The sequence below is a fragment of the Coregonus lavaretus genome, assembly GCF_964263955.1.
Source record: "Coregonus lavaretus genome assembly, chromosome: 1".
Taxonomy (NCBI): Eukaryota; Metazoa; Chordata; class Actinopteri; order Salmoniformes; family Salmonidae; genus Coregonus; species Coregonus lavaretus.
In genome coordinates, this window is record NC_139988.1 from 39,130,848 (window position 1) to 39,146,548 (window position 15,701).

At 42.6% G+C, this 15,701-nt stretch overlaps 1 protein-coding gene across 1 annotated transcript in view; it reads right to left on the bottom strand.

Moving 5' to 3' along the window:
• Positions 1-10,446: 10,446 nt before the first annotated feature.
• Positions 10,447-15,701, bottom strand: part of LOC311127854 (glutamate receptor ionotropic, delta-1-like) — a 481,343-nt gene continuing 476,088 nt past the window's right edge. The window contains exon 16 of the mRNA XM_084159745.1: positions 10,447-11,622. Within this exon, the coding sequence (XP_084015871.1) occupies positions 11,191-11,622 (432 nt within the window). The 3' untranslated portion in view covers positions 10,447-11,190. The remainder of the gene's footprint in view (positions 11,623-15,701) is intronic.

The following is a 15,701-nucleotide window of genomic DNA, read 5'->3' on the forward strand; positions in this document are numbered from 1 at the left end:
TTTGGTGGAGGAGGAATAATGGTCTGTTGCTGTTTTTCATGGTTCGGGCTAGGCCCCTTAGTTCCAGTGAAGGGAAATCTTAATGCTACAGCATACAATGACATTCTAGACTATTCTGTTCTTCCAACTTTGTGGCAACAGTTTGGGGAAGGCCCTTCCCTTTTTCAGCATGACAATGCCCCCTTGCACAAAGCGAGGTCCATACAGAAATGGTTTTTGAGATCGGTGTGAAAGAACTTGACTGGCCTGCACAGAGCCCTGACCTCAACCCCATCGAACACCTTTGGGATGAATTGGAACACGGACTGCGAGACAAGCCTAATCGCCCAACATCAGTGCCCGACCTCACTAATTGGGGGACCACCTCCATATTAATGCACATGATTTTGGAATGAGATGTTCGACGAGCAGGTGCACACATACTTTTGGTCATGTAGTGTATGTACATATAACTAGGAATAAAGTGACAGATAGTAAACAGTAGCAGGAGCGTATGTAAGGAGTCAAGAAAGTTAGTGCAAAAAGGTCAATGCAAATATTCTGGGTAGCTATTTGGTTAACTATTTAGCAGTCTTATGGCTTGAGGGATAGAAGCGGTTCAGGGTCCTGTTGGTTCCAGTCTTGGTGCATCGGTGCCACTTGCCGTGGCTGGAGTCTTTGACAATTGTTAGGGCCTTCCTCTGACAAAGCTTGGTATAGAGAGCCTGGATGGCAGGGATCTTGGCCCCATTGATGTACTGGGTCCAGTGATGTACAGGTGTGCCTTGTTAAAAGTTAATTTGTGGAATTTCTTTCCTTCTTAATGCGTTTGAAACAATCAGTTGTGTTTTGACAAGGTAGGGGGGGGAGGGATACGGAACATTTCAAGAACTTTGAAAGTTTCTTTAAGTGCAGTTGCAAAAACCATCAAGCGCTATGCTGAAACTGGCTCTCATGAGGACCGCCACAGGAATGGAAGACCCAGAGTTACCTCTGCTGCAGAGGATAAGTTCATTAGAGTCACACTGCTGATTCTGTTCAGCTCAGGTACAGGGCCGTATGAGGACACTCAGTCTCAATTTGAGGATTAAAATAGTAGAATAACAGGTGCAATTTTGAAACTTGGTTGTGCATCAGCTGTTTTCCTCTTGTTATATGTCACTCACTGACAGTCACTCACCAATTTTTTTTAGATTGGTTAATTAGTCTAGTTAGTCTAGCCAGCTATCTAAACTTGTAGTAATCATGGCCGAATTACTGACTGGCACGTGCCCAGGGCCCTGACCTCCAGGGGGCCACCATTGATTTTGTTAGTCACGCTCACTCAGATATCATATTAACATGGCATAAGTCATGGCAATATGTGTAGAATTGCAGGAAATCAGCTTTTAAAACTGCACAAATGTTTTGCCACCCCGTGGCAAAATGTGTAGAATTGCAGGAAATTAGTTGGTAGCACTTTCCTGCAGTCAAATGACCAAATCACCCTCTAGTGGCCTCATAGGTGGAATGTTATTAATATTTTTCATAATTTCATAATGAATAAACATTTGACTGTCTATGCCAAACTGTTTTGTTATATTTCATTCTTCTGTGATGTATATAAAGTGTAATATTGGGATGCAAACTCCAAATGGTATACATTTCAACTCTATATCTGACATGGTACAGTACAGGTATATGCTGTCATTTGACTTTTCTAAGTTTTTTCCACTTCATTACTCAAAATGATGGTGCCGAAGCAGACACGACTTTTCACTGTGAAGGAGGCCGTATCTCTATGTTGGTTGGTGATACGGATTCGGACACGTTCTTGCACTTTGAAAAGCGATGATGTCGAGGTGAGTGAAATAAGTAAACAGCATAAATATGTTTGGTGTTGTCGATGTTTGATGCTGTGAAATTTGGGGAATAGCTCTCAGATTAGCAAATCCTGTCATGTCCTGATAACTTGGTTGGTACATGCGAGCACATCACCGGTGGAGCTCGAATGATTGCTCTCTGTCTCATGGAAATAGTTGCAGTGTTTAGCTGTATATAATCAGCTATCTAGTTGGTTGTTTTGTATTGTTTCTACCAATGTAATTCATATAGAAACGGCCCAATCTGCTTGCTATAGCTAGCTAGCAAGCTAGTTAGTCTGTCAGTTATGTGTAGTGGTACATTTGGGCTGCGGTCGTGTAGCGTCAAACTCAGCTGTCACTTTCACTAGCTAGCCATACAGACAACCAGCTAACTAGCCACCGAAATGAAAGTTATAGTAATTTCTGTTTATCTGTTGGGTTTAGTTTATGGTTTGTCATGTTTGCTAGGTGCAGATATTCATAGGCTATACATAGGCCTCGTTTTCCTATTATTTGACTGTTTAGCTGTCGTGTTAGGGTAGATGCCCGCTCAGTGGAGCTCATATGATGAATTGGATATTTGTTTACATAGCCAGCTAACAAGTTGCTTGTTTTTTCCTGTTTCTACCGATGCAATTAATTTGGAAACTGTCCCAGCTTTGTAACTATTCAGCTGACATTGGCGAACCCTGTTGTTAGTCTGTCAGGCAAGAAAGCAAGAGTTGATTAAAGGAGAGAGCGAGTGAGAGCGAGAGAATGGGAGGCGTGTAACTGTATCACTCAATTTATTATGAAAACCCCTTATTAGGAAGATAGTGTTTGTGGTTGAGAAAAAGAAAGAGAGGAAGGAAGAGAGAGACAGTGTGAGAGGGAGAGAGAGAGTTTATGTTCCTGACCACAATTGTATCCTATTTGTTGCTCCTCTCCTCTCCCTCTGTTCCTCTAGGTCAGTGAAAGTGAGGGAAGTGATGTGGAGAGTCAGGGCTCAGCAGTAAAAGGCAGGGAGGAAGAGGAGTTAGAGATTATTGGAGGGATAGAGATGTGGAGCGAGGAGGGAGGAGTGGAGCGAGAGGAGAGTGGAGTGGAGGGGAGAGGAAGAAGAGAGTGAAGAGAAGGGAGAGTAGAGGGAAAGAGGAAGAGGAGGGTGAATGAGAGGAGAGTGGAGGGAGAGAGGAAGAGGAGAGTGAAGAGGGGGAGAGGAGGAGGAAGAGGAACATGGAGAGGAGGAGGAAAAGGGAGAGGAGGAAGCAGAGGGAGAGAAGGAAGCAGAGGGAGAGGAGGTGGAAGAGGGAGGGGAAGAGGGAGAGCACACCCTAGAGGGGAGACTATGTTTCCATGGAGTGTGCCTGCCCCAAGTCCCACCATTCACCCTTGTACCATACAGCCTGGGCCTAAAGTGACAGTGGCAGGGGTTTTGGAGTGGTTTTTAGAAGTGGTAGGAACTTGTATATGTTCCAGAGCTTGTAATGGATTAAAACAAGAAAATGGGCAGGGTTGACCATCTTGACCAACTGAGGAGCTATTACAATGTTGGACGCACAGGGAGAAAATGGTGGAAGTATGTGTTTTGGGGAACTGCAACAACAACAGCAAAAGTTCTGTAAAGCAAACGTATTTGTTTACCTTTTGTTAATAAAATAATTGTTCTGCTAACAGATCCCTCTGTACATATTAAATTAACTCCCGGTGCTGAGTTAATGTGAGTTAATGTGTAGCATTTAATTGTATAGCTTATAGGCGATATGTTAGTAGATCGACTGAGGTGAATGAAGTTACAGCAACCAATGTGATAATGGCTGGGGTCATTTTAGCTTGTTTTTGCTTTTTCTCCAAATAGCATTGTAGAGTTTTAAAATTGTATAGAAATGCAGTAAATAAGCTTAAACTTTCTTAAAATGTATTGGATGGGGGTTAAGAGCAAGGTACTCATTTACCTAGCTCTTATCAACAGCTCTTATACATTTATAAATTACAGTGCATGGAGAATGCTGTTATTTCTATCAGAAAAAATAGTCAATGTTTTTTCCACTTGGAACTGGCAGGTTCGCTCGACCTTATTCATGGTTTCCTCGCGCGTAAAGGTGGTGGAATTATGAGGGAAGTAAGTCAAGGTCAGAACACGACTTGTAGACACACCTCCGCCACACCTTTATTTCTTAGATCTCCAACCTGAACAAATACTGGGTGAATAGCATGCTATTCAGACCCGGCGCCAGGATAAAGTGACTAAAGGGGCAGTTGAAATCAGTGAGGGGGCACAATTTTGGGGTGTTCTTGCATTGGAATTATATTGAATTATGCTAATATCATGTTATACCACAATACACATAAAAATGCTTAGACTCCAAGAACATTTACTGAGTGCTTTTGAAGTGAGAGGTTGGCGCGAAATCTGTAGCCTATCTCCGCTGCACTGTATTAACACAATGGACAGTGCCTTACACACTAAAGCGAGGCCGTTTTGGTAATGAATATAGGCTACAAGATAGATAAGGTAATTCACCTATTACAAACAGCCTATATGAATGCAGCCTTACACACAGCTGTTTTATCAAAAATAATCCAAACTAAATGCTGAAAGTAGTAGCCTGGCTTAGTTTGGCTTAGAATAGCTACACAACTGTGAATGTGAACCAATGAATGTGAGCAGAACAAAACAGCTGTACAAAGTAGGCCTAGTAAACAAAATGCCAGCAGCATACCACCATGCATCCCACTGATGGCTTGCCCTATTAAGCTAAGCAGAGTTGGTCCTGGTTGGTCCCTGGATGGGAGACCAGATGCTGCTGGAAGTGGTGTTGGAGGGCCAGTAGGAGGCATTCTTTCCTCTGGTCCCCCAAAAAATTATCCCAATCTGGCCCTCATACAGTCATGGCCACCTAATCATCCCCAGCTTCTAATTGGTTCATTAATCCCTCCTCCTCTCCCCTGTAAATATTCCCCAGGTCAATGCTGTAAATGAGAATGTGTTCTAGTCAACTTACGTGGTAAAATAAGGGTTAAAAATATATACTGAACTAAAATATAAACACAACATGTAATGTGTTGGTCCCATGTTTCATGAGCTGAAATAAAAGATCAGAGAAATGTTCCATATGCACAAAAAGCTTATGTCTCTCAAATGTTGTGCACAAATTTGTTTACATCTCTGTTAGTGAGCATTTCTCCTTTGCCAAGATAATCCATCCACCTGACAGGTGTGGTACATCAAGAAGGTGATTAACCAGCATGATCATTACACAGGTGCACCTTATGCTGAGGACAATAAAAGGCCACTCTAAAATGTGCAGTTTTGTCACACAACACCACAGATGTCTCAAGTTTTGAGGGAATGTGCAATTGGCATGCTGACTGCAGGAATATCCACCAGAGCTGTTGCCAGAAAAATGAATGTTCATTTCTCTACCATGAGCCACCTCCAATGTCATTTTAGAGAATTTGTTAGTACGTCCAACTGGCCTCACAACCACAGACAATGTGTAACCACACCAGTCCAGGACCTACACATCCGGCTTCTTCACCTGCGTGACCGTCTGAGACCAGCCAGACCGTCTGAGACCAGCCACCCAGACAGCTGATGAAACTATTGGTTTGCACAACCGAATAATTTCTGCACAAACCTTCAGTAAGCGTTTCAGGGAAGCTCATCTGCGTACTCATCGTCCTCACCAGGGTCTTGATCTGACTGCAGTTCGGCATTGTAACTGACTTCAGTGGGCAAATGCACACCTTTGAACGCTGGAAAAGTTTGCAGATGGCAGATAGCGTGTATGGCGTCGCGTGGGCGAGCGGTTTGCAGATGTCAATGTTGTGAACAGAGTGCCCCATGGTGGTGGTGGGGTTATGGGATGGGCAGACATAAGCTACGGACAACGAACATTGCAGTGCCATTTATCGGCATTGTCGTGCCATTCATCTGCCATCATCACCTCATGTTTCAGCATGATAATATATGGCCCCATGTCGCAAGGATCTGTACACAATTCCTGGAAGCTGAAAATGTCCCTGTTCTTCCGTGGCATGCATACTCACCAGACGTCACCCATTGAGCATATTTGGGATGCTCTGGATCGACGTGTACAACAGCGTGTTCCAGTTCCCGCCAATATCCAGCAACTTTGCACAGCCATTGAAGAGGAGCGGGGCAACATTCCACGGGCCAAAATCAACAGCCTTATAAACTCTATGTGAAGATGTGTTGCGCTGCATGAGGCAAATGGTGGTCACACCAGATACTGACTGGTTTTCTGATCCACGCCCCTACCTTTTTTTTAACCCTTGTGTGGTGTTCTGGTCTGTGGGACCCATTTTCAATGTTTACTAAAAGAAAAATGATACAAATAATTATTTTTTCAACCTGAGACTCATTGGCCTTGGCTCATTTTCTGTGAAGAACATGTAAAATAACACATTTTCAGTGAGTGCACACTGTGCACCCCCCTACACATTTATATTACATATGTGGTGTTCGGGTCCACTGGACCCAAGGGTAATAAAAGTGTGGAAAAGTGTGTGTGAAGTTGAAAACAAGTAAAAATGAAACAAAAAGGTTTGCTGTGTGCCTTCACTCTGTCTTCCTCCTCCCTAGGCCTGCTGTTTCAACATTGCACCAATAACCTGTCTGTCTCCCTGCCTGTCTGCCTGTCACCCGCTTTTCTCGCACTCTTTACCCTTTTTAGTGTGTGAAACTACACAATGTCTTGCGGGAACATGCACAATGTTATTACAATACATAATTTCAATACATTATTTCGATACATTGTAAAGAATTCAGTATTTTCCCACAATCTACCCCAGCCAGGTGCAAATTGGGGGAGGGACTCAAAAAATAAATAGATTTGCATGTGTGGCTCTTTACCACAATCAATCAGTATGGCAAAAATAATCTCTGCTCAGAGGGCCTTAGAACGTTTTTTGGCAGAGAGAGTAGCTAGTGTGGAAGGAGCGTCTTCCACTTTGGAAGATTAAGAATTTTCAGAATATGAGGATCATGTCTCTGGACCACCTTCCCCTGTTTTACAACCCTGGGCCCAACTTTACTGTTGATGAGCAGTTAATGCCATTTAGAGGCCGCTGCCCCTTCAGGCAGTACATACCGTCTAAACCCGCAAAAGATGAATCAAGATCTGGGCTGCCTGTGATGCTGCTTCATCATATGCGGGGAACTTGCAAGTGTATAATAATAATAATAATAATATGCCATTTAGCAGACGCTTTTATCCAAAGCGACTTACAGTCATGCGTGCATACATTTTTGTGTATGGGTGGTCCCGGGGATCGAACCCACTACCTTGGCGTTACAAGCGCCGTGCTCTACCAGCTGAGCTACAGAGGACCACAGTGTATATGGGGAAGCCAGATGGAGGAGCCCCTGAGAAGAACCAAGGGATGCGGGTTGTCCTGGACGTGACACAGGGACTCTGTGGCCACAACATCACATGCGATAACTTTTTAACTTCGCACAAGCTGGGACAGGAGCTCCTCAATAGGAAGCTGACGATGGTAGGAACAGTACGAAAAAACAAGCCAGAGCTCCCACCTCAGCTGTTGAATACACAGAACAGGCCTATCAATTCCTCTAAGTTTGTGTTCACGGCCGACACGTCCCTAGTGCCCTACGTGCCAAAGAAAGGCAAAAATGTGGTACTCATTAGTACGCTGCATAGGGATGGGAGAATCTGTGGCCGGGAACATCAAAACCAGAAATCATAATGGATTACAATGCCACAAAAGGAGGGGTGGACAATTTAGACAAGCTGGTGACTGGCTACAGCTGCAAAAGAAGAACCCTACGCTGGCCACTTGTGATATTCTTCAACATCTTGGACATCTCAGCGTACAACGCATTTGTCATCTGGATAGTGTTGAACCCAGATTGGAACAGGTATAAGCTCCAGAGGAGACGGCTCTTTCTCGAGGAGCTGGGCAAGGCATTGGTAAGAGCTCAAATCCAGAGGAGGCAACATATCCCAAGGACCCCAGCTTCTGCAGCCATCGTGAGGAGGATTCAGGAGGAGAATGCTGGTGCCCCATCCGCCCGACCCACAGAACCAACAACTCTAATACCGGAAGTAAGTGTGAGTGATGTTGTTGCATGTGTGTTTGTCTGACTCTCCTACCTTGGCCTGCTGTAACAAATATATGTGAGTGAGTAAGTGAGTGAGATGTTCGCAAAATTCCTGAACTAAGTGTTTTCATCATTCTAGATTGCAGCCGGTAGCAACAAGAAGAAGCGCTGCAACGTGTGTGGACCCAAGAAGGACAGGAAGACACAGTACACATGCATGAAGTGCAAGAAATACATTTGCAACACACACACATTAAAGCTCTGTCCCTCATGTGGTGTGTAGACCGGCTTTAATTTTTGTTCAATGGGGCTCATTTATCATTTACATAGAATACTGTATGTATAATTTGTCCTTCCAATTTGTTCAGTTCAAAGCAATAAACATCAATAGTGATGAAAACCTTGTTTCATTTATATTTGTTCAAGATAAACATGATTTATTCCACCCATGTCTTGATTATAATTGATTTTTGTCTACAAAAATCAAATTGAATACAGAAAAACTAATAGTGCTTTTATTGATAAATGTGATCTAGCAGAGGTAAATGGCAAATATTAACCATGTATGCTGTCTATATTGCTTGTAATTGATATAAGTCAACATCTAAGTATTAAGTATTTTTACGTAAATTGTTATGGCTGTATTGTTTTAAAAACCCAATAATGTTGTGGGTCCATCAGACCTGCGAACATTGGGTGAATAACAAAAACATGAACACCACACAAGGGTTAAGGTATCTGTGACAATCAGATGCATATCTGTATTCCCAGTCATGTGAAATCCATAGATTAGGGCCTAATGAATTTATTTCAATTGACTGATTTCCTTATATGAACTGTAACTCAGTAAAATCATTGAAATTGTTGCATGTTGCATTTATATTTTTGTTCAGTGTAGTTTCATCTTGTTCTTGATACGATTTCTTGTTTTGATGTGTTTTGACTGATTTTATGTCAACGCTAATATGGCTAGAATTTGCTAGCCAGCTAACCAACAACTGTAACAATGTATTTGAGAGACAACAAGTGCTCATTGTGTAAATTAATTTATGTTTTCAATATACATTGGAGACTAAATATTGTTTACATGTTGTCAACAATCTGTTTTGTTGTCAACCCCATAGTTGCGCACGTGTCGGTTTTGTTGTTAAACAACGAACCCATCTATAGGAATGTCCAATGAGCACAATAGACTGAATTTTGAGGTGATTTCCCACAGTTAAAGTCCTGCAATAAGAGCTATGAGGCTAATATTTGTGTAAACTCTTTTGAATTGTAATCTGTGGGTCTCTATGAGTAGGCCGATACCCCATTTAACGGACCCAAGATCCATGGGTAAGGCTGTACATTGCTATTAATATATTCCCCCAATGCATACTTATAGAAGGCGAACTGCCCTGTTCCACTATTGTTGTTCACAGAGCACACATCAGCGTGTCCCCTTATCTCATTACCAGCTGATTATCAGCTGTTGTCAAACACACGTGAGTCTGGAAAGACAATTTACTTAGTCAAAGTGTGCATCAAATTTTACTAGATGAAAAGCTGAAATGAGTATAACCAAAGATTGTCTATTATATTGACTAGATATTTGAGTGACTGCTCTAACAATGGAAATACATGTCCTCAAAGATGTCAGGCAGGCAAGAGGAGGTGAGATCAGATGGGACCATCTTAGCCAATGAGAGGGCAGATACGAGTGTGAACAATAGGCCATAGATATAGATAGAGGACCCATCTTTGTTTATAGCATTATAGCATCTGTGACAGAAAGGAAAGCACCATTGAGGCTATCTCCATTTTAAAGACGTCAATTTTCTTCTTTTTCATTGGCTGATTGCTCCCAAATGGAGGAAGCCCTCAATGGCAATGTCCACGCTAAAACAGGTCAGATCCATGATGAGTCCTCTATCTATCTCTATGACAACAGGCACAACTCCGATGTAGTAATTTTTTTCAAAGTTGCCCAAATGCCACGTGTGTCCACTTATATCAGTGCATTCGTAACAACCTAACTATTACAAAACTTCCATTTGATCCAATATACCTCACATAGCAATTTAGCAATTACATTTTTTGTTGATCAAATTTAACACTCATTGACCTTCATATACAACAATGCTTTACTTCGTGGGCTTATTTTCGGGGACAAATTTTGGGCACAGTAAAACCTCTCGCTTCGCCTCTTCCTCACTGGTATAACATCCTGGCATTTAAAGCATACTCGATTTTCGACATTTCACGTACTATAAAACATTCTATTTTCACATACCTAAAATGTAGTATGTGTATTCGGATACGGTTACTCACTCATACGTGAAAATAAATGATGGCATTACAAAAGCGACGTGGTACAAAAACAACATGTAAGGCATGGCTTAACACGGCTCCATTTAGACAGTGTTTTAACTTTTTTTTATAATTATTTTTTATTGTTTTCTTACGAAAACAATCAACTCTCTTTCCACTGTCTTTGAAGTGTGAAGTTTCTTTTCATAAATTGGGTACATTCATATAATGTTAATTTGAAAGAAAACATAGTTGAACTTGGCACTTAGAAAAAACCAGAAGGAATTATCACCTTTATTCATTTAGAACACATTTTACAAAGCCATTCAAACAGTAATTTTTTGTATAAGTTTGTATCTGTTTTATAAACTCAACTTAAAAAATTGAGAATATTCAAAATACACTTATTTTTTGTACCTCACCTCTTTTTTTCCATACTTACAAATATGTACATGAAAGTCATTTTCCTAATTTTGTTTTCCTCCATATTTCTTCAGTCGAAAAAAAAAAAAAATCCATCCATATTTTGATTTTCTCTCACCTGTGACCATTCATTCTGTAGACTATAGCTCACCACAGCCAACATGCGTCCTGATCTTGTCCACATTCTGATTGGGCCCACATTTTCAGACATGGGTCTACACATGGTGTTAAAATGTGTCTCATATCTGTGTCTGCATTGTTGACCAGATTTCCGGGTCCCTCCCTGTATGCAAATTATTTAACAGATAGCATTTCCAAATAATATGTATTTATTTTAAGACGCATATTGATGCCAGAAGTCAATGATTTCAGAGGGTGGTATAATGATGATTTAAGTGGTTTCACTGTCCAGATCCATTTACATTTGTAAGATAGCCATCTGATCACAATCAGATCACAAAACATCTTTCCATTATCTACACCAGTCTAAAAATGTGGGCACAATCAGAATGTGGAGGAAAAAAGATGCATGTTAGAACCAGGTATAAATGGGGCTTGAGTGTCTGTGATTGGGCTGAGGCTGAGTGGTCAGATGGAAGTCCCATGGCTTACATCAATGGCTTCTGGAATGGGTCTTCCGGGCACTGATTGGTATGACATTGGCATGGGCGTCTTGACAGGGCTCTGTTGGCAGAGCCCCCCGTTGGGCGCCCTGTGTTTGCAGCGGATAGAGGGCATGGTGGCGCTGCTGAGGGGTAGGGATCTGCCAGTGCCCCTGCCAAGTGTCCTTCCTGCCCCATGTCCCTCCTGGAGGAATGTGGTCACAGAGACCGACTCCCTGTGATGGCCCGGGTAGTGCTCCCGTGAAGGCAGGCCTTCCAGGGACTGGCTGGGCTGCATGCTGCCGATGTCCAGGGCAGAGATCTCGATAGATTGGCCCGGCAGCTGTTTGTGCGCCATGTCCTCGTCCAGGTGGCTGTTCAAACGCTGGTGGACCTGCTCTAGATTCACCTCTTTGTCCTGGAGAGAGAGAGTGAGAGAGAGGAGGAGAGAGAAAGAGAAAGATACACAGAGACATAGGTTATTAGGGAGGAGAAGTGCAAGAAAAGTGAAAATAAATAATTGAAGGAGAAAGAAGCTGTGATCAGCAATTGTTTGATTTAACAACATGGTTAATTCTCCACATTGTTTACATTACATTTCCAATTTGAATAATATGGAACTTGAATGTTGATTTACTTCAAATCACTATTATTCAAGGAACACTAAAGTAAAACCACGTCAACACTATGCTACAATAACAAGATGCAAAATTCAAGCAAAATGTTGCCGAGACATTACCTTACAACAAAACACAAAATGATTTAATCTGAAATGTGTGATTTTTAAGCATGTCTCCACATTTCAAATGAACTATTACCAGAATGTCTCTTCCTTCAGTAGAATGCCTTTCTTGAAATAAATGTATCTATGGACCACAGATGTTATACCTGTAGCACACTACTGCATGAAAAGCATCAAGTCCTTATAGACTGACTGGTTCAGATGGGTACACAATGTCAATGCATCACACTTTATGGGACAAGATAGACACAATGTAGGTGACAAAGGCCTAAAATAATTTCTTGAAAGTCTCTGTATTTTTGTAATTCACTACTCCAAAAGTTATGGGTAATAGGATTGCGCAGAAAAATCTAGTGCACCATAAAAACAAAGCCAAACATATGGCCTATTGGCTGCTTCTCCTTCTCCTTCCTCTCGTTGCTGCCAAACATTTCCCATGCATCCATGATGTTTAAATCATACCACAAAGATGCCAAACAACAGAAGAGACCACAGAGTGAGATGACCAGTGAAGCAATACATACAGTGGGGAAAAAAAGTATTTAGTCAGCCACCAATGGTGCAAGTTCTCCCACTTAAAAAGATGAGAGAGGCCTGTAATTTTCATCATAGGTACACGTCAACTATGACAGACAAATTGAGGAAAAAAAATCCAGAAAATCACATTGTAGGATTTTTAATGAATTTATTTGCAAATTATGGTGGAAAATAAGTATTTGGTCACCTACAAACAAGCAAGAGTTCTGGCTCTCACAGACCTGTAACTTCTTCTTTAAGAGGCTCCTCTGTCCTCCACTCGTTACCTGTATTAATGGCACCTGTTTGTACTTGTTATCAGTATAAAAGACACCTGTCCACAACCTCAAACAGTCACACTCCAAACTCCACTATGGCCAAGACCAAAGAGCTGTCAAAGGACACCAGAAACAAAATTGTAGACCTGCACCAGGCTGGGATGACTGAATCTGCAGTAGGTAAGCAGCTTGGTTTAAAGAAATCAACTGTGGGAGCAATTATTAGGTAATGGAAGACATACAAGACCACTGATAATATCCCTCGATCTGGGGCTCCATGCAAGATCTCACCCCTTGGGGTCAAAATGATCACAAGAACGGTGAGCAAAAATCCCAGAACCACACGGGGGACATAGTGAATGACCTGCAGAGAGCTGGGACCAAAGTAACAAAGCCTACCATCAGTAACACACTACGCCGCTAGGGACTCAAATCCTGCAGTACCAGACGTGTCCCCCTTCTTAAGCCAGTACATGTCCAGGCCCGTCTGAAGTTTGCTAGAGTGCATTTGGATGATCCAGAAGAGGATTGGGAGAATGTCATATGGTCAAATGAAACCAAAATATAACTTTTTGGTAAAAACTCAACTCGTCGTGTTTGGAGGACAAAGAATGCTGAGTTGCATCCAAAGAACACCATACCTACTGTGAAGCATGGGGGTGGAAACATCATGCTTTGGGGCTGTTTTTCTGCAAAGGGACCAGGACGACTGATCCGTGTAAAGGAAAGAATGAATGGGGCCATGTATCGTGAGATTTTGAGTGAAAACCTCCTTCCACCAGCAAGGGCATTGAAGATGAAACGTGGCTGGGTCTTTCAGCATGACAATGATCCCAAACACACCGCCCGGGCAACGAAGGAGTGGCTTCGTAAGAAGCATTTCAAGGTCCTGGAGTGGCCTAGCCAGTCTCCAGATCTCAACCCCATAGAAAATCGTTGGAGGGAGTTGAAAGTCCGTGTTGCCCAGCGACAGCCCCAAAACATCATTGCTCTAGAGGAGATATTGATGGAGGAATGGGCCAAAATACCAGCAACAGTGTGTGAAAACCTTGTGAAGACTTACAGAAAACGTTTGACCTGTGTCATTGCCAACAAAGGGTATATAACAAAGTATTGAGAAACTTTTGTTATTGACCAAATACTTATTTTCCACCATAATTTGCAAATAAATTCATTAAAAATCCTACAATGTGATTTTCTGGAATTTTTTTTCTCATTTTGTCTGTCATAGTTGACGTGTACCTATGATGAAAATTACAGGCCTCTCTCATCTTTTTAAGTGGGAGAACTTGCACAATTGGTGGCTGACTAAATACTTTTTTTCCCCACTGTATCTACTCCTACCCATCGCCCATGCCCCCCAACCCCATCTGACCCCCCCCCCCCCCCCCCCCCCCCAACCCAACCCATAAAGTACCCCGTATATCTCAGGTCTTTCCTGACCTGTGTCAATAGTCTCTGCCTCCTCCCAGTCTCTCTCTCTTTCCGTCCACATGTCACTCCTGCCTTCTGGTGAAGCACTTGTAATGTCATTATATGTCAATGTACCAGAAACCCTTTCCAGACTGTAGTCCTTAGTGACCTGCATAGGATCACAGACAATCATACAGTACATAAATAACCAGCATGGCTGTGTATCTGGACATTGACATATAATTGTAATAAGACGTCACTCAGTAGAATTACTAGGGAGTATTTGGACTGGGTACAATTTACTGGAAATTGTTGTCATATTGCCTACATACGCTGTAGCTGTCATAAGTGGTCTTTGTAGCTCAGTTGGTAGAGCATGGCGCTTGTAACACCAGGGTAGTGGTTCAATTCCCAGGATCACCCATACATATAATGGATGCACACATGACTAAGTCGCATTGGATAAAAGTATCTGTTAAATTACATACAGTATCTCACATAAGTGAGTACACCCCTCACATTTTTGTAAATATTTGAGTATATCTTTACATGTGACAACACTGAAGAAATGACACTTTGCTACAATGTAGAGTAGTGAATGTACAGCTTGTATAACAGTGTAAATTTGCTGTCCCCTCAAAATAACTCAACACATAGCCATTAATGTCTAAACCGCTGGCAACAAAAGTGAGTACACCCCTAAGTGAAAATGTCCAAATTGGGCCCAAAGTGTCAATATTTTGTGTGGCCACCATCATTTTCCAGCACTGCCTTAACCCTCTTGGGCATGGAGTTCACCAGAGCTTCACAGGTTGCCACTGGGGTCCTCTTCCACTCCTCCATGACGACATCACGGAGCTGGTGGATGTTAGAGACCTTGCTCTCCTCCACCTTCCGTTTGAGGATGCCCCACAGATACTCAATAGGGTTTAGGTCTGGAGACATGCTTGGCCAGTCCATCACCTTTACCCTCAGCTTCTTTAGCAAGGCAGTGGTCATCTTGGAGGTGTGTTTGGGGTCGTTATCATGTTGGAATACTGCCCTGCGGCCCAGTCTCCGAAGGGAGGGGATCATGCTCTGCTTCAGTATGTCACAGTTCATGTTGGCATTCATGGTTCCCTCAATGAACTGTAGCTCCCCAGTGCCGGCAGCACTCATGCAGCCCCAGACCATGACACTCCCACCACCATGTTTGACTGTAGGCAAGACACACTTGTCTTTGTACTCCTCACCTGGTTGCCGCCACACATGCTTGACACCATCTGAACCAAATAAGTTTATCTTGGTCTCATCAGACCACAGGACATGGTTCCAGTAATCCATGTCCTTAGTCTGCTTGTCTTCAGCAAACTGTTTGCGGGCTTTCTTGTGCATCATCTTTAGAAGAGGCTTCCTTCTGGGACGACAGCCATGCAGACCAATTTGATGCAATGTGTGGCGTATGGTCTGAGCACTGACAGGCTGACCCCCCACCCCTTCAACCGCTGCAAAAATGCTGGCAGCACTCATACGTCTATTTCTCAAAGACAACCTCTGGATATGACGTTG